This window comes from Perognathus longimembris, chromosome 3 (genome assembly GCF_023159225.1).
Source record: "Perognathus longimembris pacificus isolate PPM17 chromosome 3, ASM2315922v1, whole genome shotgun sequence".
Classification (NCBI taxonomy): Eukaryota; Metazoa; Chordata; class Mammalia; order Rodentia; family Heteromyidae; genus Perognathus; species Perognathus longimembris.
Window position 1 is genome coordinate 97,528,157 of NC_063163.1, and position 26,318 is coordinate 97,554,474.

A 26,318-nucleotide genomic window follows, 5' to 3' on the forward strand; every position below is an offset into this window, starting at 1 on the left:
ATGATTGGGCTCTGCCCCATGGGCTATGCAAGGTCCGGGGTAGCTGAGAAGGGGGACGTCTTAGCTTCTATCCACTCACTGGGAATGTGAGGCGGAGGGGTGATGCCTGGCATGACACTGCCCCCACTAGATCTAGCTCAGGCCCTGCTCCTGGCTCTTTTTGTATGTACCAGTACTAGGGCTTGAACTCAGGGCTTGAGCACTGTCCTTTAGCATTTTTGCTCAAGGCTAGTGCTCTACCAATGGGGCTCCACTTTTGGGGTTTTTTTGGTGGTTAATTGGAGAAAAGAGTCTCAGGAACTTTCCTTCATAGACTGGCTTTGAACTGTGATTCTCAGCTCAGCTTCCTGAGTAGCAAGGATTAGAGATCTGAACCACCAGTGCCCAGTGTCATTTTTATGCCACCACATTGAAGAAATTAAACATAACCCGTTGCCTTTTATTTAAAAAGTGTAGCTAGCCCTGCCTGGGGCTCCTATACAAAAACAAAACAACCCAAAAAAAGAGGCGTCTTTTTTGACTTGAGACAGTGGGAGAGAGTGTTTGGGTTGGTGGGGACAGGACAGGGGCTCAGCAAATGGAATGTGTGGAGGGGAAGGGCAATCTGGAGGCCCCCACCAATGCCCCCAAGCCCACCCTGCTCCTCAGGATGGCACCAGGCTGCCCCTTTGTTTTCTCCTTGCCAGAAGTTGAAGGAAAGCTGGCCCAGTCTTCTGAGATGCTCCGTGGGAGCTGAGCTTAGATGAGCTGGTCACCACGCTGGGGCAGTGTTGGCGAGACGCCTCATCCGCCTGCAAGATGGGAGCAGAACCGTCAGCTGGGGCCAGTCCCAGCACAGGGCAGCCCCCCTCCAATAGGGCTCTCTGAAGCAGCCAGGTCTCAGGCACCCCTGACACGAGAAGGGACAGACCCTAGCTATTTCTTGACCTTGATAGCCTGCTCTGCAGGTCCTGCCCATCTCTCCAGAAACTTTCAATCTTGCCTTGGTTGTGTCAGAGGGGACCAGATGGAGCCTCTGCCAGCACAGGCTCTTTCCAGAGACAACAGGTCCTTGGGGACAGGAAGTGGAGCTGGTCCTATTTGGGGAAAATGGGTGCCCGTGGGCAGAGCCAGGGCACAGGGATAGGGTACCTGGTGTTCCTGTCCTGGTCTCGGATCTTCTTCTCCATCTCGGCATCTGTCAGGGTCTCCAGCAGTGGGCACCACTGGTCTGCATCGCCTGTGTTCCGGATGGCAATCTCCACTGTGGGCAGCGGGTTCTCACTGGGGGAAGGGAGGAGAGGCAGTTAGAGGAACAGGGCAGTTCACAGAGCAGCAGGTGCCAGGTCCCCAGAAACCACAGCTCCCCTACTGTTCCCCAGCAGGTGGCTGAGGCACAGTGAGAGTTCAGGCCTTTCCTCACTTCTTCCTTGCCTCCATTCCACGGGGCCCAACATGGCCACGGCCAATTCCCATGCTCTAGCTCCTCACAGCAGCTCTGCAGACAAGCAGCCGGGGAATGCTACTGTCACTGGGCCTCCAGGGAGCTGGCCCAGCAGTGACAGGGCTGCCCTGTGACCCCGACGGCCTTCCTTCCTCCTTCTAGTCTGCCATGGCTAGGTCTATCTGGGAGACTGGGGAGAAGCTATGGCAGTGACGGTTCCCTTGAGAGAACCATGGCTGTCCTTGGAGAGTGGCTGGCAGGCAGAAGCCTGTCTGTCTCCCTGTCCAGAGCCTGAATCCACTGAGGAAGAGGCTAGCCTGGGACAAGGGGAAATGGAGGAGAATCTGCCCCTAAGGCCTCAATGCTGCTTACTGAGGGCCTTAGACTGGTTTGCTCCAGAATGTTCCATGTACCTGCCCTACAGTCTGTGTCATGGTGCTCATTCCAAAACTCCCAGAAGCTAGTCTGTTTGCTCAGAGACAGACAGCTGGCTGGCTATGAAACCAGATGGACCTGGAAACTATATCCCCAGACCATATTCCACCCGTGGCCACTCAGAGTGTGAATCTGCCCTGAGGGACCATGTGTACCCTGCCCCGGTCAGCATGGGTGAAGGCCACAGGGCATGGGGATGGGCATGAAGGAGTGTTGTTGGTGAAGGGTATGGCTGAGCCATACCCTCTGGACCTTGGCGTACACATTTGTAACAAGGAGGCGCCTTGTACGTTAGACCAAATCACTGGCAGAAAGTCTCCGAGCAAAGTCCTAATGATCAAACTCTCCTAATTGTCACCACTTTGGCCCTCCCATGGTCCTCTAGCTGGGTGGCCTCCCTTTGTCTCTTGAGGCTCAGTCCCCTAGGAGGTTACCCTGCTCTACTGTAAGTGTCTACCCACTCCAGAGAAGAGTGGGGGCAGAATCCAGGGAAGGTGCTGGGTGGTGAATACTGGATAAAAGACACAGGGCCTTGACTGGACTGCTTGTGGTTTTTGTCTGGAATATGTGGACAATACTTACTGCTGGAGGGTTATTAGGATTAGCACAGCCAGCACTTGTACACTGATGAGGCTTCATTGGGGGCAGACACCTTCTCCCACTGCTTCCCTCAAGACCAAACTGCTGAGCTGCGGACAAGCATGCCCCCAGGTCTGACCCCAGACTCCCCACCTCTACACAGCTGCGGATCTGTCCTGGCCCAAGAGGGTTAGGCTGGGAGCAGCTCTGGCTTGTCCTGGGTCCTGGGACCTTCAGTCTAGATGAAGAGCAGGATGCTGGTCTGAAGATCAGACCTGCTCTGTGTTCCCTGGCACAAGCAGGCTTGACCCATCTGATGAAGCTTAGCTCATGGCATTTACTCCCGCAGGTCATTGAGGCCTGGAAGCCCAAGCATATGTTGGTCAGGGACCAACAGTCAGGGACCGGGCAGCCCCCTCTCCCGCCACGGTCCCTGGGGGCCGAGCCCTCCTCAGCAGCATGCTTTGGCAATCCAGGAACAGCCCGGCCACAACTCCCAGACATCATTCTTCACTTCCAGGCTGCCTTCCTCGGGAGGGCAGATGTTAAAGGCGCCAAGCCCACGCCAAGGGAAGCAAAACATGTTTTCCTCTGAATTTAAACAAGAGCTGGCGAGCAGGCCCTGAGGCTCCTTTGTTTACCTCCCCTCAACTCTGGGAAGATTCCACTCCAGTTGGCTTGTTCTAAAATAAGAACTGCTTAAGCCGACCATGTAAGGATGGGCCTGGAGCCAGTACTAGCCTGCCTTAGAGGTTGGGGGGGGGGGGGGTTGGATACAACAACACGCAGGCAGACATGCTGCCCTGAGTTCCAGTAAGTCTGAAGGCCAGTCTACTCCCACTCCCCCAAGGAGGTTCTGATTGGCAGGCTTTGAGGCAGGGACCTCAGACACTGCCACCACCACAAGGGGGAGATGGGCACTCGGGCAGGAGGGGTGTCTCAGGTGATGGCTGGAGCATCTTCAGGTTTATTTACGTCATTATCTCAGGTGACCTAACAGGCAAGTTGGGAAGCACCATTATCCCATTGTATAAATGACAGAACAGGGACCTGGTGGCTGAACACCCATCCCATGACACTCCATCAGGAAGAGGCAACCAAGTTCCATAGCCTGTGTCTGCAGCAGCTCCCAGGAGGAACTGGTTTTCAACAGGAGTCAAATCATTCCATGAAGAAGGGCAACAATCTTTCAATGTGGTGCCAGCACAACATGATTCTGGATTAGGCAACAGTTCCTTAGAGAAGACACCCAAAGTACTAGCAACAAGTTAAAAAACAGATGGACTAGATCAAAAAAACTTTTGTGCTGCAAAGGACACTCAAAGGGAAAAGGCAACCCACAGAACAGCAAAACATATTTATAAATCAAACCTATTAGGGGGTTGTATCTAGAATATGTAAAGAACTTTTTTTTCTTTAGGTCTGAGACTGGGACTTGAACTTGGTACCTGATGCTTTTGCTCACTGGCTAGCACAACCTGAAGCACAACTCAAACTCCAAGGATTCCTTCCTTCCCTTCTTTCTTTCTTCTTCTTCTTCTTTTTTTTTTTTAGAGAACTCTTTCAACTTAATAATAAGACAATTCAGTTAAACATGCATGGGATTTAACCCATTTCTCCAAAGGTAGAAAAAGTTGCTCAGTTATCTATCACTAGTCATCAGGAAAGCAGAACTCTAAACAACAGTTACTTCACTAGGATTCTAGGCTACAACTGAAAAAGAAAAAAAAAATCCAAGAGTACTGAAAACAGGTATTCCAGCAAAAACTTAAGACACAAATGCTCTTAGGTTTATTCACAACAGCCAAAAAGTGGAAACAGTCCTAAAGTCAATTTACTGATGAATAAATAAAAGTGTTTTATCCAAGCAACAGATTGCTATTCAGCTCTAAAGAATGCAGCTCTGATCTCTGCTACAACATGGGTGACCCTTGAAAACATGTTAGGAAGTTAGTCATAAAGGCCGCTGAGTGTATGATTTCATTTACATTATGTGTTCAGAACTGGCAATTTTACTGGCGGAAAGTAGACCAGGGTTGGGAGACTTGTGGGAAAGGGGAGTGACAGCTTTAGGGGTGCGGAATTTTCTTCTGGAGCATCCTAAATTTGACTACAGCAATGGCTGCAGAGGTCTGCGAATGTACTAAATACTAGTGACTTGGGCACTTTAAATGAAGCGGGGATGACTCGTGATAAAGCTCAACTGCAGAGTATTTGCCTAGCACACACGAAGGGCCCAGGTTGGATTCCCAGTACTACAAAATGAAATAAACAAGTGCATAGTATGGTCTGTGAATTATTCTTCAGTAAGGCTGTTATCAAAAGAAGCCTGATACCAAGTCAGACTTTATGTGTACTGTCTGCAACCCAACCAGTCTAAAGAGACCCCTTTCCCCACCAGCACCAGCAGAGGGACATTGTCTCTGTCTCTCCCTGACTCCACCTTCACCTATCCACCCAGTCATGATCCTGGCAGGGACAGGAGGAGCTCCCCAGGGAAGACAGCATTGCCCAGCCTCAGCCAGGGCCTGCCCTGCCACAGCCCTTCAGATCCTAGCCAGCTCCTACCATAGCCAGCTTTACCCTAAGGGCCACCTCTCCTCTGGTGTGTCTGAACTCAGGGCCTGGGTGCTGTCCTTGAGCTTTTGTGCTCAAGGCACTAGCGCTCTAACACTTCAGTCATACCTCCACCTCTGGCTTTTGGCATTTAATTGGAGCTAAGAGTCTCCTTGACTCTCCTGCTTCAAATCATGATTCTTAGTCTCCTGAGTAGCAAGGACTACAGATGTGCACCACTAATGCCCAGCTAAGGTCCTGATTTTTGCACTGGCTAGCCTAGACCATGATCCTCTGGTCCTTCTACTTACATTTCCCATGTAGCAGGGCTGAGATGTATGCTATTATGCTCAACCTTTTATTGGTTGAGATGGGGTCTTGCCAACTTTTCCTCCTGCCCTCAAACTATCATGCTTTTGATCTCCACCACCCATGCAGCTAGGATTGCAAGTGTAAGCCACCTTGCCCTGTTAAAACTCTTTTTGAGGAATCACCTGGTTGGGCCATTGTCATGCTCTGAATCTAGCTCTTCTCCTAGGGAGGAACTACAAGGCCTGCAAGACAAATTGTGGTTTCCTTGAAAGAAGAGTTAAGAAATCTCATGGAAGTGGCGCTGTGGTTCAAAGTGATAGAGAGCTAGCCTTAAGCGAAAAAGCTCAGGGATAGTGCCCAGGCCTTGAGCTCAAACCCCATGACTCACCAAAAACAAAACAAAACAAAACACAAAATCCCTCTCATTCTAGTCTGTAAGGGGTGGGGTGGAACAGTGGGAAGACTGAGGTCTAGGGTCAGGGAACACAAGATCTGGCCCCTTACCTTGCCACAGTGGGACGTAGTTCTGCCCTGCCCCCTAAACTGTAAAGTCCAGGAAGAGCCTGCCTCTAGCTTAAAGTCCCTGAGCTGTCATTGTTGGATCTCCTGTGTGGAGAGTATCCCAGCTGACTAAGTGGACATGGCCTCCATAGTAGGTTGGGCAGACATAAATTTGCCCTTCCTGATGACAAAGAAAGTTTTTGGGACCCTATCAGGCCCCCAGCCAACCACTGTGAAGGGCACGTGTGTTTGTTCACGTCTTTGGCAGGCCCAGCCTTTATCCCCAAGGACTTGAAAGCTGCATGCTGGCAGTAGAGACAGTGGCCAAGGTCTGTGCCACTTCTAGTCTACACTTGGAACTCATTAATTGGTCACTAAATGGGGAATACTGCTCAGAGTGCCAGTGGCCAAGGGGAAGCAGCTGTCACATGAAGGTCAACAGCTCAGTGTCTAGTTAATGGGAGCAACAAGCTACCACCTGCTGCCTGTAAGTCTGAAAAATGGGTTCCTGTTGGACTGACATCTAGGAGAGGGGTGCTCAGTATCAAGGCCACTGGCAAAGCCTGCATGACGCTTCTGCTTCTGGGGACCGAGGTCAACCTAGACTGTCTCTTAGGCCTGTTGGCCTTGGCTCCATATGGGAGTACACGGGCACAGGCTGTGCCCACGGGCAGGTTCCCTTTAGAGATTGTTGGGGATTCACGCTGCCCTTCAACCAGCCCTTGGGCAGTGTGGGAGGGAGCCCCTCCCACCTTCTGGCTTCAACCGGAAGAGAAGCAAGTGGTCCCGCCTCCCAGCTTGGCCACGCGTCTAATGGCAGAGGCCCCACCCTTGGGGGATTGTGGTCCCCGCCCACAGAGGAAGTTTCATGACATCACCTGATGGGCAGCCCATTCAGCCAATTAGCTAGTCACCCCAAGTCCCTCCCCTTCCGCCTTTGTCACTGTAATAAATTCTTCTGCCCGCCCCCTCGGCAAGCGAGACCCATTCAACCATCAGGCTGTCTCCCTGGAATTTTCTTCCTGCTTCGGACACATGAGGGGGGGCTGACGGGGAAGGGGATTTTGGCATTTCTCCTCAACTCAGCAAAGTCCACCAAGATATGCCTTACTCCTGCCGGTGGGAGGGGTAGGGCTGAGTGTCTTTCATAGTTTAGAATTCAGGCATCTCCCCTGGAGAAGTGGGAAGAGGGGTCCCAGAGATCCAGACAAGAGATGGCAGACTTGGAAGCAGAACCATCAGCCAGCAGGACTGCCAGAGGGGTCACAGCAGGTGACTCATGAGCAGACTCCACACAGCACGTGCTGGGGCCCAGGGGTGCAGCTGTTTCCCAGGCTAGGGGCCTCGCACCCTGTGGCTGTGCTTCATTCTTTCTCTCTTGCTCAGATTTACAGGAAGCGCCAAGAAAACTGTCTCTTGGGATGTCTGGGAAAGCCAGTGGAGCCACAAACCTACTAACAAGCTCTTTGAGCAGTCACAAAGACCTTTGTCTTTGCTCCTCCTGAGCACAATGTAAATGATGACAGTTTGGGGGCACAATCAATCCCAATTTCCTGGTCTTGATATGGGAATACTTTGGGCACTCCCTCTCTGCAAGCCATCCCCACCAGAAAGGACAGGCAGAGGAAACATCAGAAACCACAGGGCTTCCTATTCTTGCAGGCTTGATGAGGGGGGTACGTTCAGAATTCATCTCAGAGCCCCACAATGCAGAAAGTTATTTTGTTTGTGTTTTCTTTTTGAGAAAAGCTGCAGGTAGGTCAGTATGATCTGACATTTTTCTCAGTACTCAGTATGGGCTCTTGTTTAAAAGAGATAAAAGAGCCAAGCATGAGGGGGGAGGGGGGGGCTCATACCTGTAATCCTAGCTAGCTACTCAGGAGGCTGAGATCTGAAGATTATGGTTCAAAGCCAGCCTGAGCAAAAAAGTTTATGAGACTCTGATGTCTTAGTTATCCATCAAAAAGCTGGAAGTGGAGCTACAAGTGTATCAATCAGCCTTGAGTGAAAGAGCTAAGAGACAGCATCCAAGCCCTGAGTTCAAGCCCCACTACCTACTGCAACAAGCAGGCAAAAAATAAAATAAAACAGAGGAAGAACCTAGGTGTGGAGGGTTGAGGTGACCCCCGAAGGAGGAACAGACTGGGCCAAGAGTACAGAGAAAGGACAGAATATATGTGGGCTTGGGAAGGGCTGCTATGTGGAGGAAGGGTGGGAAGACCTGGGTGGGAAGACTGAGGACTTGGGGACAATGGAGGAAAGACTTCAGGTGCTCACTGTCAGAGCACTGAGTCTGTGCCAGGAACCCTACTCAGTGTTCTTCATGTACCACTTTAGCTGCAATGCTGCCTGTGACAGGGGAGCCCTGCTGACAAGAGCACAGAGCCAATGAAGAGGCCATGGCCAGGCTGCCATGAAGCTCAAGACTTGCACAAGTATCATAGCTCCTCCCAGGAGGCCGGCAAAGGAACAGGGAAAGATGTAGAATGTGTGCCATCCTACCTGAAAGCATAGGTCTTCTGATGCCAGCTCAGCTGTCCCCGGATGCTGTATGCAATGGTGGTGACAAACTCCCCGCCCAGTCCCAGTTCTGAGCACAACTTCAGGGCAAACTTCTCCGGTGAGTTCTCCTTCTCCGACATGTCCCACTCAAACTGGTCCACCAGGGAGATGTTTCCCACATGGATATTCAGCTGCGGTAACAATCAAGGCACTCAGGTGAGAAGGGACAAGGCCACCCCAGCACAGCCAGGCTGCAAGGAGGTGGGGACAAGCCAGTCCACAGCTGTGAGTGCTAGGTACTATTCAGGAGTCAGAATTGGGATGGCTGCCCTTGTCCTTCTAGATGCCAGCCTCAAAACACGACTGGCCCTGTAAACCTCCTAGGGTTGCCTCAAGGGGCTCCAGGGACACCTGAGTCCATCTTACCTCGATTCCCATCTTCCTTGTTCCCCATACAGACCAGTGATTCTTTCATTTGATTAAGAAGCAATTAGCCTTAATGCTACTGTGTTGACCAGACAGGATTCAGTTCAAGTATTCCTTATCAGAGACTTTCCCTGAGCCTTTCTTAAGCCATCACCCATGCCCTTGTATGTGTGTGTGCGCACACGCGCGTGTGTGCGTGCATGTGCATACATGCATTTGCATACATACGTGCACTGGTACTGAGGCTTGAACTCAGCCCAGGTACTGTCCTTTAGGTTTTTCATTCAAGCACGGCAGCCTACCACTTTAGCTACTTCTCTACTTCTGTGTTTGGGGTTTTTTTTTGCTAGTTAACAGAAGATAAAGAATCTTATGGACTTTCCTATCCAGGCTGGCTTTGAACTGGAATCCTCAGATTTCAACTTCCTGAATAAATAGGATTACAGGCATGAGCTACCAGTGTCTAGCTCCTTGCTTCAGTTTTATAGAACTGGCATTTCTCAGCAATCTCAGCAGACAGCTCACTGAGCACCTGCAAGTACGTCTGCCTCCAAACTAATCAGGCCTGCTCTGAAACTGGTTATCATGGACCAACAATGAACAATCCCCTGCTGTGCCCATCTCTGTTTCCTCAGCATGTCTGAAGATTCCCTCTGCAGTGTGGGCTGGGCCCTTCCTTCACAATTGTCAAAAGCTGGGCCTGGTGGGTAAACAGACTCCAGTGCATATGCATGGTGATACTTCAGTCCCTTGGTTTTATAAGGACCAGAGGTGCGCAGGAAAAGTGATACAGGAAAGTGGCCACTGCTCTCAGAGAAGTGAGCAGATCTGGGGGACCAGCCCTGGCCCAGCCATCCAGAGATGTCTACCTCCCTTCAGAGATTCGAGAGTCTCAACTCCAGACAGTGTCTTGTCACATCACTTTCTACTGACTAGAGAGATTTTCCCCTTCACACATGGGCCTTTTCTTCATATTCTGGCCTCAGGTGAAGAGCTAGTTCCTGAGATCTCCCCAATCCACCAGCCCCTTTTGGCTCCCTCCTCTCCTGTTGCTTCATAGCACTTAGAATTCTGAGACCATGTTAGTCATTTGTCTTGTTTTCTACCTCTCTGTCATCCCTGGAGAACCAGGAATCCCTTAAATGGGCTCCAGGGCATTTATATGGGAATCAACAGAACCTCGTGACAGTGCTGGCAAACAGAGGAAGGAAGCAGAGGTGCAGAGCCTGCAGCATCCCACACATGGCATATGGCTGAGAGTGTGGGCTGCGTCAAGCCCCCCCCTCCCCCAGGCCTTTCCTGTCTCCACACTGCACCCACACCCAGCAATCAACACAGCAGCCTGGAACAGTAAGATCTGCCTGCTCTTAAATGGAATCAATGCCAAACAAACCACATCAGCACTGGGCTGAGAAGGAACATGCAGCAGCAGGCAGCACACAGAAACACAGTAACGGGACCCAACTGGACCACAGTGCATGATCACAACCCGCATGCTGCCCCTCCCCCACTCACCAATTCTGTTCCCCATTCATGCTGGCTCTTTACTGATACATTCATTTATTTAGAAGGAGATACACCCTGGTGCCTGTGGTTCATGCCTATAACTCTAGCTACTCAGGAGGCTGAGATCTGAGGATCACAGTTAGAAACCAGCCTGGACAGGAAAGTCCATGAAACTCTTATCTCCAATAAACTACTCAGAAAAGGCTGGATGTGGTGCTGTGGTTCAAGAGACAGAGTGCTAGCCTTGAGCAAAAAGAAACTCAGGGATAGTGCCTAGGCTGAATTCAAGCCCCAGAACTGGCAAGCACCCACCCTCACTCCCCCCAAAAAAACAAAAAAACCCAGAAGATACAGGGGAGACTAACACTGGAAATGCCAATCTAAAGCTGAGCACTGATGGCTCAGGCCTAGCTAGCTACTTGGGAAGTTGAGAATGAGAGAGAGCAGTTCAAGCCAATCTGACTACAAAGTTTCAGACCCTTTCTCAATCCATTGCTGGGCACAGTGGTGTACCCTCGTCTTCTAAGGTACATTGGGGGCTGAGACTGGGAGCATAATGGTTCCAGACTTAACCTGGCAGCAGAGCCCATGAGATTCCATCTCTCATGGAGAGAAGCTGGACACAGAGGCATATATATACCTATGACTCCAGCAATGGCAGGAAGCCTAAAGTGGGCAGGCTGCATGGGAAGCAAGGCCCTATCTCAAAAATAACTAGCAAAAAACAGGGCTAAAGGCATTGCAGAGCCCCTGCCTAGCAAGCACAAGGCCACAAGTTCAAACCCTAGTAGCAGCAAAAAAACAAAAACAGGGCTGGGGATATAGCCTAGTGGCAAGAGTGCCTGCCTCGGTATACCCGAGGCCCTAGGTTCGATTCCCCAGCACCACATATACAGAAAACGGCCAGAAGCGGCGCTGTGGCTCAAGTGGCAGAGTGCTAGCCTTGAGCGGGAAGAAGCCAGGGACAGTGCTCAGGCCCTGAGTCCAAGGCCCAGGACTGGCAAAACAAAACAAAACAAAACAAAAAAAAAACCCAAAAACAAAAATCGATCTAAATAGTGAAACACTATCTCAAAAACAACCAAGGTCTGAGAAAGTTAATCAGTAGTACAGCACCTGCCTAGCATGCATTAGGGTCTATTCCCAAACCTCAAAACAAAACAAAACTGAATTGCCTGGGCCAGCTGCCATACGTGGCAGCATATACTTGTAATCCCGTTCTTGGAATGTTGAGGTAGGCAGATTATGAGTTTGAGGACAGCCAGGGCGATACAGTGGTACTGTGACCTAGTAGGAAGACAGATATTAACAAGTACGCACATGGTGTGAAACAGTGTTAAGTACTTCAGAGTGAAACAAAGTAGTACAGAAGGCTTCCAAGGGAGGTAGCTTTTTAGGAAGAAGTCAATCACCCAGACTGCAGGCATATGGCTCTCTAAGGGAGAGGATCATGGGCATGTGACAGACACAGCAATGTAAAGACCTAATGAGGTAAGGCTGGGTGCAGGGAAGCTCACAGAGGGTGGGCCAAGATGCCCCAAGCAAACAGCCAGCAAGCAGTGGGGCCAGCTGCCCTGGTAAAGGCAGCGAGGCCTGGGCTTTAGTCCCAGAAATGTCAATGGGATGTGCCAAGGTCATTCAGACCTACAGCACCGCTTTCCTCCGCTGCCACTACTTCAGAGTTCTGTTCCCTGTCCACTGTGTCCCAGGATCAAGACAAAGAACATCCTCAGAGAAACACCCAACTCTGCCAAGTACCACATGTGGGAAAACCTAAGTATGACCTTCAGTTCCTCAGCTACAAGATGGGTCCCATGCAGCACAGATTGCCCTGGGCCAGCTGTATCTGCCCTGTGCCCAGTTTCCCCACCAGAGAGTATTACAGATACACAAGACTCACTGGGAAACTCTCTAGTTAGGGAAGGAGCAGGTAGTGGCCCATGAAAGATAATTTCCTGTGTGGCTAACTCATGAGCCCAGCTTAGATAAAACACAAACAAACCTCAAAAAACAAACAAACTCTACTCAGGAGGCTAGGATCTGAGGATTGTGATTGAAAGGCAGCTGGGACAGTAAAAGACTCTGAGACTTTTCTAACTAACCACCAAAAAGCCTGAAGTGAAAATATGACTCACGTGGTAGAGCACTAGCTTTGCCTTGAATGAAGAAGAAGTTAAGGGACAATGCCCAGGCCTGACTTCAAGCCCTAGTACCACCACAAACAAACAAACAAAAAACCTGGTACTCAATTCTGAGAAAATGTTAGGAAGCTGGCTGGATATGTACTGTTAGAATGACAAAGCCAGTACACATGACATGTAGCTCTGCCCAATCTCATAGTTATAAGGAGCAAACTTTATGTCCTAACCACAATTACAAAAGACCATAAAGCAAACATCACAGAGCCCACACGGCTGTCCTCTATAGAGCCCACAGGCTGTGTTTGAGGGTACAAAGCAACAGATGCCACAGCTCCTCTTCCCATTTCTCTCTCATGTATCCCCTTCCTTCTTAGTCACACCCTTTCCCTGTTAGCTGGCCGTGATGCGAATCTGAAAGATTCACATTAAAGAACACAATCCATATTTGTTTCATAAGTGTTAATTAGCAAGAGAACAGAATCAGGCACCTCAAATCTCCAGAGAAATAAAAGCCTTAGATCTGGTGATTTTATGGATGAATTCTAGCACCAATCCTTCACAAGTTATTCCAAAAAAGCAGAAGAGGAAAGAAAATTTGCATCTCATTATCCCATCCCCAAATCAGCCCAAAACTTCAGGAAAGTAAAATCATACACCAAAATCCTTTATGGACGCCAACTCAAAAATCCTAAACAAATTCTAAACAAAGCTGGGCAACTCATGCCTGTAACCCTGACTACTCTGGAGACTGAGATTGGAGTTCAATGTCAACCTGGGCTTTGAGACTCTCATCTACAATTAACCACCAAAAAGGTAGAGGTGAAAGAAGCTGTTATTCAAATGGTGGAGCACCAGCCTTGGGCAAAAAAGCTAAGGGACATCTTCTGAGTTGAAGCCCTAGTACGGACACACACACAAAAAATTCTAAACAAAATACTAGTGAGTACATTCAACAGCATTTTAAGGATTACATACCACAACCAAGTGGAATTTATTCCTACAATTCAAAGATACTTCAACATACAACTTGAGTGATATAATACACCAAGTTAAGAGAATAAAGAAAGAAAACATGGCCCATTTCAACTGATCCACAATAAGCACCTGACAAAATTCAACACCTCTGATGATAAAAAACTGGATAAAAGGGAAACAGAAGTAAACTAAATATAATAAAAGCCTATATAAAAACCCCACAGCCAATGGTATAGTGGTAAAAGACTGGAAATTTCTATTCTGTAACCAAGAGAGCCACTCTCATATCATTTCTGTTTAGCACAGAAGTTGAAGTTGCAGCCAAAGCAATTATGCAAGAAAAATAAGTAAAAGGCATTCAACTGGAATGAAGATGTTATCTGTTTAGATATGATACTATATATGGAAAACCTTACAAGTTCCACACCAAAAAAATCCCTCTACAACAGATTAATAAATGAATTCAACAAAACAGTTGCATTTCTATACAGTAGCAATAAACAATCTAAAAAGGAAATTAAAACAATTTAATTAAAAACATTAGCAAAAAGAATAAAATAGCTGGTGCTGGCAGTTCACACTTAAAATCCTAGTTCCTCAGAAGGCTGAGATCTGAGGATTAGAGTCTGAAGCTCAGCCTGGGCAGAAAAGTCTATGAGACTCCTATCTCCAATAAATCAGCAAAAAGTACAAGTGGCAGAGCAGTAAACAAGGAAGAAAGAAGGCCCTGAGTTCAAGTCTCAGTATCAGTATAAAAAGGAAAAGAGAGGAATAAAATATACAGATGAAAAAGCTATACCCTAAAATCTACTTCTTCAACATTGCTGAAAGAAATGGATAGGAAGAGAGCTCACATCCATGAACCAGAAGTCCACGCATGGACATGACAGTGTTAAAATGTCAGTATACCCAAAGCAGTTCACAGATTCCTATCAAAATTCCAATGCATTTTCCAATGAATTCTGTCCTACACATGGACCTAAAGGTAGGCTTTGCTAAGGCCTCCCTGTCCCTGAGCACCCCACAATAATGTACTTCTCTCTAGCCCGGGGAGGAGAGCCACCTACCTTGATGATGACACGCTGGTCAGACTGGTCTTCCAGGATGCTGTCTGTAGGGTAGGACTCAATCTGCTGTCTGATGGCAGAGGCAATGGCAGGCACAAATGTCAATGGGTTCAAATCCAGGTCATCACAGAGGATTTCTGAAAACATCTCAGGGGTCATGAGCTTCTCTGAAATCAAGAAAGAACCACATTGCAGAGCCTCCTTCATTAGGCTCAGGTCTGGCCTGGCCTCTAGACCCTTCCACCACTGGCAAACCGCCCCTACAGGCATACATGGACCACTTAAAGACCTAGGCATGGCCCTCTCAGACACTGGGGATAGAAGAGAAAGTACATGACAAGCATCCTTCTCTTCTAGTGCTCATCCCCAGTACTTCCTTGCGTGCGGGGAGCCTCTTACAATCTCCTAACAGGGTCTAGGGCATTTCCACCAGGACAGAATCTCTCACCTTGCCCTTTTCTAGCCACACACTTCTTTTCTACTCTCACCTCATTAATCAGGTCTCCATTTCTATAATGTTATCATTTCAAGAAAGTTATATAGTTCCTTGATGTGGTTCAAGCCTGCAATCCTAGCTTTCATGGAAGATAGAGATGGAGGATAGCAGTTTGCTAGCAACCTGGACAAAAAGTTTGTGAGCTGGATGCCAATGGCTCACACCTGTAATCCTAGCTACTCAGGAGGCTGACATCTAAGGACTGAAGTTCAAAGCCAGCCCAAGCAGGAAAGTCTGTGAGATGCTTATCTCCAATTAACCACAAAAAAGTCTGAAGTGGAGCTGTGGCTCAAGTGGTAAAATACCAGACTTGACCAAAGAAACTAATGTACAATGCCCAGGCCCTGAGTTCAAGCCCAGTACTGGCACACACACATATGCAAAGGAAGTTGGTGAAACCCTACCTCTATCAATGTCTGAGCAGAGTGGAACATGCCTGTTATCCTAGAAATGTAGGGAGCACAAATGAGAGCATCACACAGTTCAGGCCCCAGGATTCAGGCCCAAACCCTATCCTAAACCTAACAATACAAAAGAAGAAACTCTTCACCATGAGAAAAACAGAAGTGGAGCTGTGGCTCAAGTGGTAGAGTACCAGTCTTGGACAAAAAAAGCTCAGGGACAGCGTCCAGACTCTGAGTTCAAGCCCCAGGACCAGCACAAGAAACAAAACACCCCCACAATGTTATATAAATAGACTATATAGTATATGACATCTGGAGATTTCCTTTCTTCACTTAATAAAAATTCTCTAGCTATCCAGGTTGTCACTGCCTTTTTATTACACACAGAATTTCACAGTATGGAGAAATCACATTCTGTTCAACTATTCACCCAGTGAAGGGTATCTAGGTTTTTCCCAGTTTCTGATTATGAATAAAACTGCTATGAACATTTGTACTTAGGTTTAGTGAAAACTCAGGGCCTCACACTTGCAGGCAGGCAGGTACTCAAATATTTGAGTCACTATAAATCACTTATATTTATTTTTCAGTGTCTTTGCCCTGACTGACCTCAAGTTAGGATTCTCCTATCCCCGCCTCCTAAGTAGCTAGAGTCTTTATTTCTCTGAGCCACATGCCCAAGAATGCAACAGCTAGGTCATATGGTAGTTGCATGCTTAGTTTTTCAAAGAAACTGACAGTGTGTTCCAGAGCAGCTGAGACATTTACATTCCATTAGCAGTGTGTGTGTGTGAGTGACCCAGTTCCTCTACATTCTCACAAGCATTTCTTCTACTTTTTGTTTTGTGTTGGAGATAGGGTCTCAACTATGTAACCCAGGCTGGCCAAAATCTCGTAATCCTCCTGACACAATCTCACCAGCACTGGGATCACATGCCACTACTTTTTATTGGCGTACTTTTTATTGTAGGCTGAATTTGCATTTCTTTAATGGCTAACAATGTTGAACATCTTTTCCATTTTTATTTGCCATCTGTATATCTATTTCAGGGTGTCATCTTGTCTTTTATCTTTGTTCTAATTAAATTCCCTTTTTTAATGCTGAGTTTTAAAAGTTCCTTATGCCTAGACTGTAATCCTTTATTAGGTATATGGTTCTCAATTTATTTTTGCTTACTCTGCAGCTTGTCTTTTAAAAAGGAACATCTGGAAGGAAGGAGTGACATTGTCCAAAAAGAAATGTACTCTTTACCTGACTTACATAACCGTAATCCCTCTGGACATCACTTTTAAAATAACAATTATTTAAGAAAAAAAAAACTTCTGAAGGCAAAGCTTTGATGAATTCCAATGTATTTCCTATTATGAACAGTGCTATTAGTGCATAAAATAATTTTTCTCCAGTGCTCAATACCCAAAAGTTCCTATGCTTTTTCCCCCCACAAATAGTTTTGAGTTTTGCATATATGTCTTACATTTCTTCCTTTTTGAGGGTGGAGGTGATGGTTTTTCTGGGGCTTGAACTCAGGGCCCTGGGCGCTGTTCCTAAGTTTTTTTGCTCAAGGATAGAGCTCTACTACTTGAGCCACAATCCCACTTTCAACTTTTATTATTAGTCAATTGGAGGTAAGAGTCTTACAAACTAATGGTGGCTCACACCTGTAATTCTAAAGCCAGTCCAGACAGGACAGTCTGTGAAACTCCTAGCTCCAATAAACTACTCAGAAAAAGGCAGAAGTGGCATGGTGGCTCAAATGGCTACGTGCGAGCCTTGAGCAAAAAGAAGCTCAGGGACAGTGCCCAGGCTCAGAGTTCAAGCCCCACTCACACACACACACACACACACACACACACACACACACACATGCACGCACGCACACACACTCTGCCCTGGCTCTCTTGTACTCTCTTGTACTGAGATCCTCAGATCTCAGTTCAAATCCTGGCCTCTTGAGTAGCCAGGATTATAGACGTGAGCCACTGGTACCAGGCTTATATTTAATTCATTTTGACTTAATTCTTATAGAACATGTGAGGCTTAGATCAAAGTTCATTTACTTGTTTACCTATGGATATTCAATTGCTCCAGCATCACTTTGTTCAAAGGATTATCTTTCTTGGGCCTGGAGGAACATGCAATCTCTTGAGAAGCTCAGGCAGGAGGATTGCTAGGTAGAGGCCTGAGCTACACAATGACCCTGTCTAGATACAAACAGAACAACAAAGACAAAATGAAGGCTTTCTTCCACTGAATTGCATTTGGCTCCTACCTGTACCATCCTCACACCTAGAATCCCAGCTGAAGCTGAGACTGAGACCTGGAGGTCATGATTTGAAATTAGTCCTGGAAGAAAAGTCTGTAAGACTCTATCCTCATTTAACCAGCAAAAAGCTGGACTGGAGGCATGGCTCCAGCAAGCTGAGCTGGAGTCAAGGCCTTGAGCTCAAGCCCTGGCACTAATATGCACACACACACATACACACACATCAGTATGGGTAGTGACTTAGAGGTTTTGTTTTTGTTTCCTGTAGAAGCTCTTGATTCCTAGTCTATCTTGAATAGTATATAACTACAAAATAATTGTATAGCAATTTGGCATCAAAATTGCTAGCAGCATTTTGCTATTGTGCAGGTAATTATAGAAACCATTAAATATAATTACACAGGAAACAGGTGGATGAAAGGCATTCCAGAGGGAAAATAAAAGAACCATGTTTCACTTCTAGATTTGGCCATGGTCACCTGGCCAGACCTCATGGATTTCAGATCCTGACTGCTGGGCATGGCTTCTTGGATTTCTAACTCTAAGCATTTAGTAATGGTTCCTCCTCAGAACTATTTATTTTAAAAATAATTGCTTCAAAAAATACAAACAAGCAAAGGGAAGAATATTTTATCTCTGGACAGAATAGTATTGATATGTTGGTATGGAATAGTTCAGGGTTTCCTATGCATGTATATACTTATTTCTTTATTTTTTTGTGCTGGCCCTAGGGCTTGAATTAGGAGACTGGGCACTATCCCTGAGCTTTTCTTGCTCAAGGCTATTGCTCTACCACTTGAACCATAGCTCCACTTCCAGTTTATCTGGTTATTAATTGAAGATAAGAGACTCTGGCTTCAAACCACAATCCTCCTATCTGAGCTTTCAGAGTAGCTAGGATCACAGGTATGAGTTATGGGTGCCCAACAAAATCATGTTTTATTGAAATTTATTACACTGATTAATAACAGCTCTAAAATTTGTATACATTTAGTGCTGAAAAATACACACGGATCTTTATAACCAAGTTATCAGCTACCACAATAGCAAGGCAATAAAATAAACCAAACCAGAGTCTCTCATTGCAAAGGGCTAAAACTGAGAGATGGAGAGATGAATTACCAAATAGCTATAACATAGACCAAATCCACAAAGATAACAGGTGATGTGCAGCTCCAGAGATAGCCTGGTAGTCACAGCTTCCTTCTCCCGGTACCAGGTGTCACCAGTGAATTGGACCCACCACACCCACCCTCAGTGCAGCATACCAGCACATCTTGCCAATGTCCTCTTTCACCCATGTACCTCTCATGAACCCCGGCGAACAGGCACTTGGCTCTTCGAGCTGAACAGGGGCACCTGGACTTGGGCCTGACACACCTGGTGTCTGGAGATAACCAAAGAAAGCAGCCTAATCCTTCTGGAAAGCTCAAGGCAGCCACACATCAATAACCACTCATTCTCCTTAAGAAATCCCCCATGGAAGAAAAATGCCATAGGCAAGTATGTTGGCTGACAAGTAGCTGTCAACTGCAGGGAGGGTTTCAACAAAGTAAGGCACCTCACATAACAGAAAATTCTGCACCAATTATGAAAGAAGATACTTACCATTAAGAAAAACCTCTCAAATTACTAGCATTATAATTATGCGAATATCTCGTATGAAGTGACTAGAAAAGGTAAAACTGAAATCATTCATAGTGAGGTTCTGGCAGTTTTAAACTTCTATCCACTGTACTGTATTTTTATTTATTTTAGCAGTCCTGGGGTTTGAACTCAGGGCCTGAGCACCGTCCGTGGCTTCTTTTTGCTCAAGGCCAGCACTCTGCCACTTGAGCCACAGTGCCCCTTCTGGCTTTTTCTATATGTGAGGCTGAGGAATTGAACCCAGGGCTTCATGTACATGAGACAAGCACTCTATCACTAGGCCATATTCCCAGTCCTATTGTATTTTATTTTTTATTATTATTATAAAGATGATGTACAGGGGAATTTCAGTTACATAAGTCAGATAATGAGTCTATTTCTTTTTGGATAGTGTCACCACTTCCCTCGCTCTCTCCCAGTTTTCCCCTGAACTTTTTTTTTTTTGGCCAGTCCTGGGCCTTGGACTCAGGGCCTGAGCACTGTCCCTGGCTTCCTTTTGCTCAAGGCTAGCACTCTGCCACTTGAGCCACAGCGCCACTTCTGGCGCTTCTGTTGCTGGGGAATTGAACCCAGGGCTTTATGTATACGAGGCAAGCACTCTTGACACTAGGCCATATCCCCAGCCCTCCCTTCAACTTCTTTCCATTTTAAAGTGATATTCAGTGAGCATGATGGCACATAACTAGAATCCCAGCACTCCAGTGGCTGAGGCTGAAAGATTTCAAGTTTATGACCAACCTAGGCAACCTAGCTGCAGTAACAAGAAAGGAAACAAAAACCAACAACAAAAACCCAAAAAGCAAAGCAAAGTGAACTACCCCTTAAAAATGCCCACTTCTTTTTGTCTGCATCTAAGTATGATCATCAAGTCAGATAGAGGGTTGGGGATGTATTGTATAACATGCATAAGGCCCTGGGTTCTATTTCCAGTCTTGCAAGGAAAAAAAATTCCAATAGTTACAGGGCTTGCCATTTAAACAGGAGACTATGATTAGGGATATATCTGAATCCACAGAAATCAGGGTTGAGCCATTAATCAACTAAGTTGTCCAACTCATCTGCATTGAACTTGGGAAAGCCCCACTTGCTTGAGATGTAGATCTGGTGGCCAGAGAACTTAACGTTAGCCCTGTGCATGCTATCAGTCACTTGCTTCTTATTCTGCAGCTTAGTGTGGATGGATATGATTACCTGACCAATACATACCCTAGCCACTCTGCCCTAGGGTTGCCCAAAGGCACCTGCATACATGTATGGAGCCTAGATAGAGATCAGAGACATGAATACTCACTGGAAAACTGTCTCCAAGGTCCCTTTGGGCTACCCATACAAGCACAGGCTGTGAACACTACTGAAGAGGCTGCTGGTTAGCACACAGTCAGTGTACACTGAGTCATCATGAGTAAAGAACTTTCTTAAGCTGGGCCACCTATAACCATAGCTATTCAAGAGGCTGAGATCTGAGAATCACAGTTTGATGCTGGGCTGGGCAGGGAAGTCTGTGAGACTCTTATTTTCAATTAACCAGAAAAAAAGCTGGAAGTAGAATTGTGGCTTCAATGTTAAGAGTGTCAGCCTTGAGTGAAAAAGCTAAAGGACAATATCTCAAATTGAAGACCTAGTACCAACACCAAACAAATAAGCCAAAACCCAAACATCCAAATAAAATCCAAAAGAACTTTCTAACCTTTCTTGTACATTTACACTAAGAGATTTACACTGAGATCACAGACGCCCCAAAAGAGCTGGCATCTGCCTAGGAGTTAAAAGAGTAAGGATGTCTGACAAAGAAGAGATGAGCAGACAAAGAAATGACAGCACACATACAGCTCATGAGAACACATGGTGGCAGCCGGGGCTGGAAGGGAATCCTGGGGACAGGGTCTAAGCAGCATCCTTGTCATTGTTGTTGAGGGAGCTTCATGGACTTGCCATGTCAGACGCCTGGACCCACCTAGACTCTCCAATAGAAGACAGAGCCTAAAGCACTTCAGGTTTTTTTGGCTTTGCCTTTTTTTTTTTTTTTTTTTGAGATACAGTCTCAATGTTTAACCCAGACTAGCCTTGAACTTTCAGTCCTGCTGCTTCAGCCTCCTGTGTGCTGGGGATGACACATGTTCGACCGTGCCCAACTGCTGCTACAGCTCAGATGTAATTTGTGCTGCCAAAATCCATATTGAGGCTTAGTCCCTAATAAGTAGCGTTGGGAGGTGGAGTTGGTAGAGGTGATTGAGTCATGGGGATAGTGTCCTTGAGGGTAGAAAAATGCTTTGCTTTGGTGAATGAATTCTCTTACTCTTGTGGGTGATCATAAGAGAAGGTTGTCATAAGGCAAATTCACTCCCTCCTTTGGTTTCTCACAGTAGTTGAAGCAATAGAAAGCCCTCACCAATTAAATGGATGCTGTCACCTGGTCTTGGACTTTCCAGCCTTTGGAATCATGAGCCACAATAAACCTCTTTTTTTTTTTTTAAATTCATTACTTTGTCTCAGGTATTCTATTATAGCAACAGAAGAAGGACTAAGACACATGCCCATCATGAAAGGAACAGGGAACAGTGGCAGAACCAGAATGAACCCAGAGTCTACATGCCATAATGTTCTTTATGTCAAGTCCAGGATGCCTGATGGCCAGCTGGTGGCCACAAGACCCAGTGAATACCCATTGTTCACATACCGTTCATGTTCCAGGTGAAGGCATCCCTCAGCTTCTGCCCATCGATTTCCATGTCTAGTCGGATGGGCACTAGCACCTCAGGCTGGGATGCATTCTCATGGATCACAGCTGGGTCATGGTCATCAAAGCTGAAATAAAATGGTAGCATCTGTCAGCCTGTGTGCTGTGCCTACGACCCTAAGGATGTGAGTTTTCAGCTTCTGGCTGCACTGTGGGTCCATTGTAAATGTGTCTGAGGAGAAAAGGTTACTTCTTCTGAGGGGCTAAATGGGGTACCTGTTTTTAAACTCAGGACTTAGGTTTTCTAGGTTGGCATTCAATCACTGAGCCATACCACCAGCCCTTTTTGCACTGCTTTTCTTCTTTCTTTCTTTCTTTTTTTTTTTTTTTGAGATAGTCTTGCTTCCTGCCTAGGTACATGATTTTGGACCATGCTCTTCCTATTTTAGGCTTCCCATCAAATTTGGGGCATGCAACACCATACCCAATTGCTTTCTCTTGAGATGAAATCTCACACTTTTTTTATCCAAGATGTCCTGGAACCACAATCCTTCCACAATCTTCACCTCCCACACAGCTAGGGTGACAAGCATATGCTACCATGCCCAGATGTTGATTAAGAAAAGGTCTCATGTATGCTCAGGATGGTCTTAACCTGTGATCCTCCTGATTTCAGTACTGGTGAGAGATACCGGTACTGAGCTAAAATGATACTTTTTTTGGTCAGTCATGGATTTTGAACTCAGGACCTGGGTGCTCAAGGCCAGTACTCTACCACTTTGAGCCATAGCTCCACTTTGGGTTTCTGGTGGTTAACTGGAAATGAGTCTCAGGAATGTTCCTAACCTGGCTGGTTTTGAACAGTGATCCTCAGATCTCAGCCCCCTTGAGAAGTTAGGATTACATACATGAGGTACCAGTGCCTGGGTAAGGACCTTTCTTAGCAACACCAATCACCGAATAGTTAGGCAGCACAGAAAGGGCCAGCAGAAGTCCCAAGGCCACAGTCTAATACAGATAAATAGGGCACAGATAACAAGTGCCAGCCTATCTGCAGCAAATGGTGCAACAGAGCAAGACTTCCAGTTTCAGGGGCACAAGAAGAAGGGTCAGAAAACTGCTGAATTGGACAGTGGAAGAAAACTTAGGCTCCAATGAGACATTTAAAGCCCAAAGAAGGATTTTCTCAGGAAGCTGTGGGCAAGAAGAGCACTTCCAGAAGAGAAATACTCAAGCAAAAAGGCTGAGATGCAGGGCTGGGAATGTGGCTTAGCAGTACAGTGTTTGCTTAGCATGCATGAAGTCCTGGGTTCGATTCTCAGCATCACATACACAGAAAAAACCGAAAATGGCATTGTGTCTCAAGAAATAGAGTGCAAAAGGAGAGCAAAAGAAAGAGGGACAGTGCTCAGGCCCTGAGTCCCAAGCCCCCAGGACTGGCAAAAAAACAAAAAAAACAAAAAACAAATGGGCTGAGATGCAGAATGGAACTATGGAGAAGCAACAACCCCTGGAGGCAGAAAGCAGATCACCCTGGGGTCCTGAAGCCTCCAAAAAGGTAGTAGATATATCCAAGAGTCAATAGTTCTTCATCTCAGGCTAGAATGACTCTTCTCTGAGGCAACCCCATGATTCTGAGGAAACGAGGACTAAGAGCAAAGAGATGGGATAGGCAGGCTGGGTCTGTGAGGGGAAGTTGGGGGGGGGGGAGGGGGGAAGCAAGGGCATCTGTGGAATGTGGAGAAGGCTGAGAACTCCCCTCAGAGAGCATGGAAAAGATGACTGGCAAGTGAGAGGTGCACTGGAGTGTTCTGGGACTCAAAGATGGGAAAGCAGAAGGAATGCTAGAGACTGAAGTGGCCACTCTAAGGGAGGAGGTGATAGTGACACTCAAATAGATGAGAGGAAAAGAGAGGAAGGGAGAAGAGAGACAAACAAGCAAGGGAAGAAGGATGGAGGGAAAAGAGAGGGAGGGGGAAAAGGAGAAAAAGGGATGGAGTGAGAAAGGAGACAGAAGGAAAGAGGAAGAGAGGGGAGAAGGGAAAGGTGGAGGGAGGGAGAGGGAAATGGGGAGTGAGCTTTGCAAATGATCCTTGAAGTGAATTTAAGCAGAGGGAAGGCAGACCTTTGGGCGAGCCAGCAGCAAGGACGTGATATTCATTAAAAGTGTTCGGTGAAGAAGCCCCAAGAGAGCCCCAGCCTCAGCTCCAGGAAGTCTAGAACACTCTTAGAGAAATGACAAGGTCTGCCTAAGCAAAGGGGCCCAGATTGGCTGCAAACATTCAGTGAGACCTGACCACCACTGACCTAATGGCCCTAATTCCAGAGACTTGGAGGGCGGGGCAAGTAGGGATCTGCTGGGACTAGTCATAGTACAAGGGAAAAGGAAGGAGTTGAAAAGAGTTCCAGGTTTTAGGCCTGGGTAAGAGGAGGGATGGATACAAAGGCTGGAGATAAGAGAAATCTGCAGGTGGTACACAGCTGAAGTTTGGGGAAGGGGGTGTGTGTGTCTTTGGGGAAAGTGTGGGTCTCAAAGAAAAATGTAGGATAAGAGCTTGAAAAATGTGGCCTGAAAGACAACAATGTCCTCATTCCCAAAATGTGACCATTTCCTCATGTGGCTCAAAAAGCACACTGTGCAGATGTGACTAAGTGAATGATCCTGGAAGAGCTTACACAGCTGGCCCTGAATTATCAGTGTCTTCCAAAGAAAGAGACACAGGGAGCCTTCATATACATAGTAGTAGCCATGTCTCAGAGAGGCAGTATCTGGAGAGATGTGGCCACAAGCCAATGAGTGAGGAAGCCACCATGACTGTAAGAGGTCAGGACCAAGCTTTTCCTCTGGGGCTTTGAGAGGAATAGAGCTCTGTCCACACCTATATTCGGGATCAGTTAAGCAGCTTTCAGACTCTCAGCACCCACAGCTGTGAAAGAATAAATCTGTGCTTCTGTAAGAGGCAGTAATGGTGTGCTACTCATCTTTTAAATTCCCACCACTCCACCAGTTTGTAGTGACTTGTATTAGCCACTAAGAAGTGACCCAGGAGAAGTCCTATAAAGGACTTGAAACATCCCAGATTGGCTATGGCTGAGGCAATAGAGGGTTGAGAAAAGGCCTCCCAGGACTGGGTCCCCAGGAACTTCACTGGGGTACCAGAGAAGTGAGGAGAATGTGAGAAACCAAAGCAGGCAGAGCCATCAATGTAACAGACAGAGCAGTGCAAGGCTATCCTGAGTGTTCCTTTGGGAAGGGAACAAAAGGCAGAACCGAGGCGGAATGGAGTCAGAATCTACACAGAAGCCAAGTGGGGCAACGCTCACTCACCACAGGGGGAAGGTTCTCTTCTTGTCCCGGCCCATCCGGTTCCTGTTGATGGTGGTGGAACACGGCACAGCATCCAGATGGTGGGAGCTGTTAGGCAGGGTAGGCACCCACTGGCTGTTCCTTTTGGCTTTCTGTTCCCTGGGGAGAAATCGGAAACATACCCCATCAGATTAAGGAATTCAATTCCATCCAGCAAGCTTTGTGGATGTCTGCACTGCAACCCTGCTGAGCTCCAACCTCCTGTGGAAGATATCTGTGCATGCCTAAGTCTGCAGAGCTCTGTTCCCCATGCCTCACAGCACCTAGTACGTGGGCAATGGGAAGGGTGAAGAGCGTGCCAGGGAAGCCCCAGACCATGAGTTGGCCACTAATCTGTAACCATGGTACACTGCTAGGCATGGCTCACATAGAAGTGCATCCTTAATGAAAGGAAGGGACACAACAGAGGCTTCCTAGAGGTGTGGAAACTAGCAAGGAGCCTTATACAGAGTCAGGTTCACTAGGTATATAGGCAAGGCACAGGAATAGTAGGGAGAAGAGTGCCATGAGCACTCCAAGGAGTGGTGAAGACCGAGATCACAGAGTCTCCCAGGCTCTGTGAAAATCTGACTTTATCCAGCAGGTGGCTGGGAGCTTCTAAAAAAAAAAGAGATGTGATTAGACTGAAGATTTTTGTTTGAGACAGGGTCTCATTATGTTGCCCTGGCTGGCCCCGAACTCAAGAACTCAAGTGATTTTCCCATCTCAGCATCCAAAGTAGCTGGGACAACAAGTATGAACCACAACACCCAAAAGACTGTGATTTTTAAGTGTGTCAACCATCCTAAGAAGGACTAGGCAAGGTTTCTGGCATCTGACCACCCAGAGGTACAGAGGTAAGAAAATGGGCTGGTAAATACCTTCCAGAAAATGTCACCCCAAGTAATTTAAATAACCCATGTCCCATAAAGAGCCTGATCTTTCCCCCAAATTTCAGGCTGCTTTTCTCAAAGCTACTTTACACTGAGGCTTGACTGCTGAGTTAGACAGATGAGACCACTCAGGTTCCCAAGTGCTTTGTTATTTTGCTTTAACTGTAA

General features: G+C 46.9%; 1 protein-coding gene and 1 non-coding gene across 3 annotated transcripts in view; both read right to left on the minus strand.

Moving 5' to 3' along the window:
* Positions 1 to 418: 418 nt before the first annotated feature.
* The window catches only part of Smarcb1 (SWI/SNF related, matrix associated, actin dependent regulator of chromatin, subfamily b, member 1), a 37,856-nt gene continuing 11,956 nt past the window's right edge, over positions 419 to 26,318 (minus strand). For both annotated transcript variants that reach the window (XM_048343578.1, XM_048343577.1), the window contains exons 4-9: positions 25,240 to 25,377; positions 21,912 to 22,039; positions 14,424 to 14,590; positions 8,309 to 8,499; positions 1,132 to 1,263; positions 419 to 791 (exon numbers count right to left, since the gene is read on the minus strand). In XM_048343578.1, the coding sequence (XP_048199535.1) occupies positions 752 to 791; positions 1,132 to 1,263; positions 8,309 to 8,499; positions 14,424 to 14,590; positions 21,912 to 22,039; positions 25,240 to 25,377 (796 nt within the window). In that variant the 3' untranslated portion in view covers positions 419 to 751. The remainder of the gene's footprint in view (positions 792 to 1,131; positions 1,264 to 8,308; positions 8,500 to 14,423; positions 14,591 to 21,911; positions 22,040 to 25,239; positions 25,378 to 26,318) is intronic.
* LOC125349773 lies at positions 20,531 to 20,669 on the minus strand. Its single transcript, XR_007210585.1, has one exon. It is a non-coding gene; the product is annotated as a small nucleolar RNA SNORA70 (small nucleolar RNA).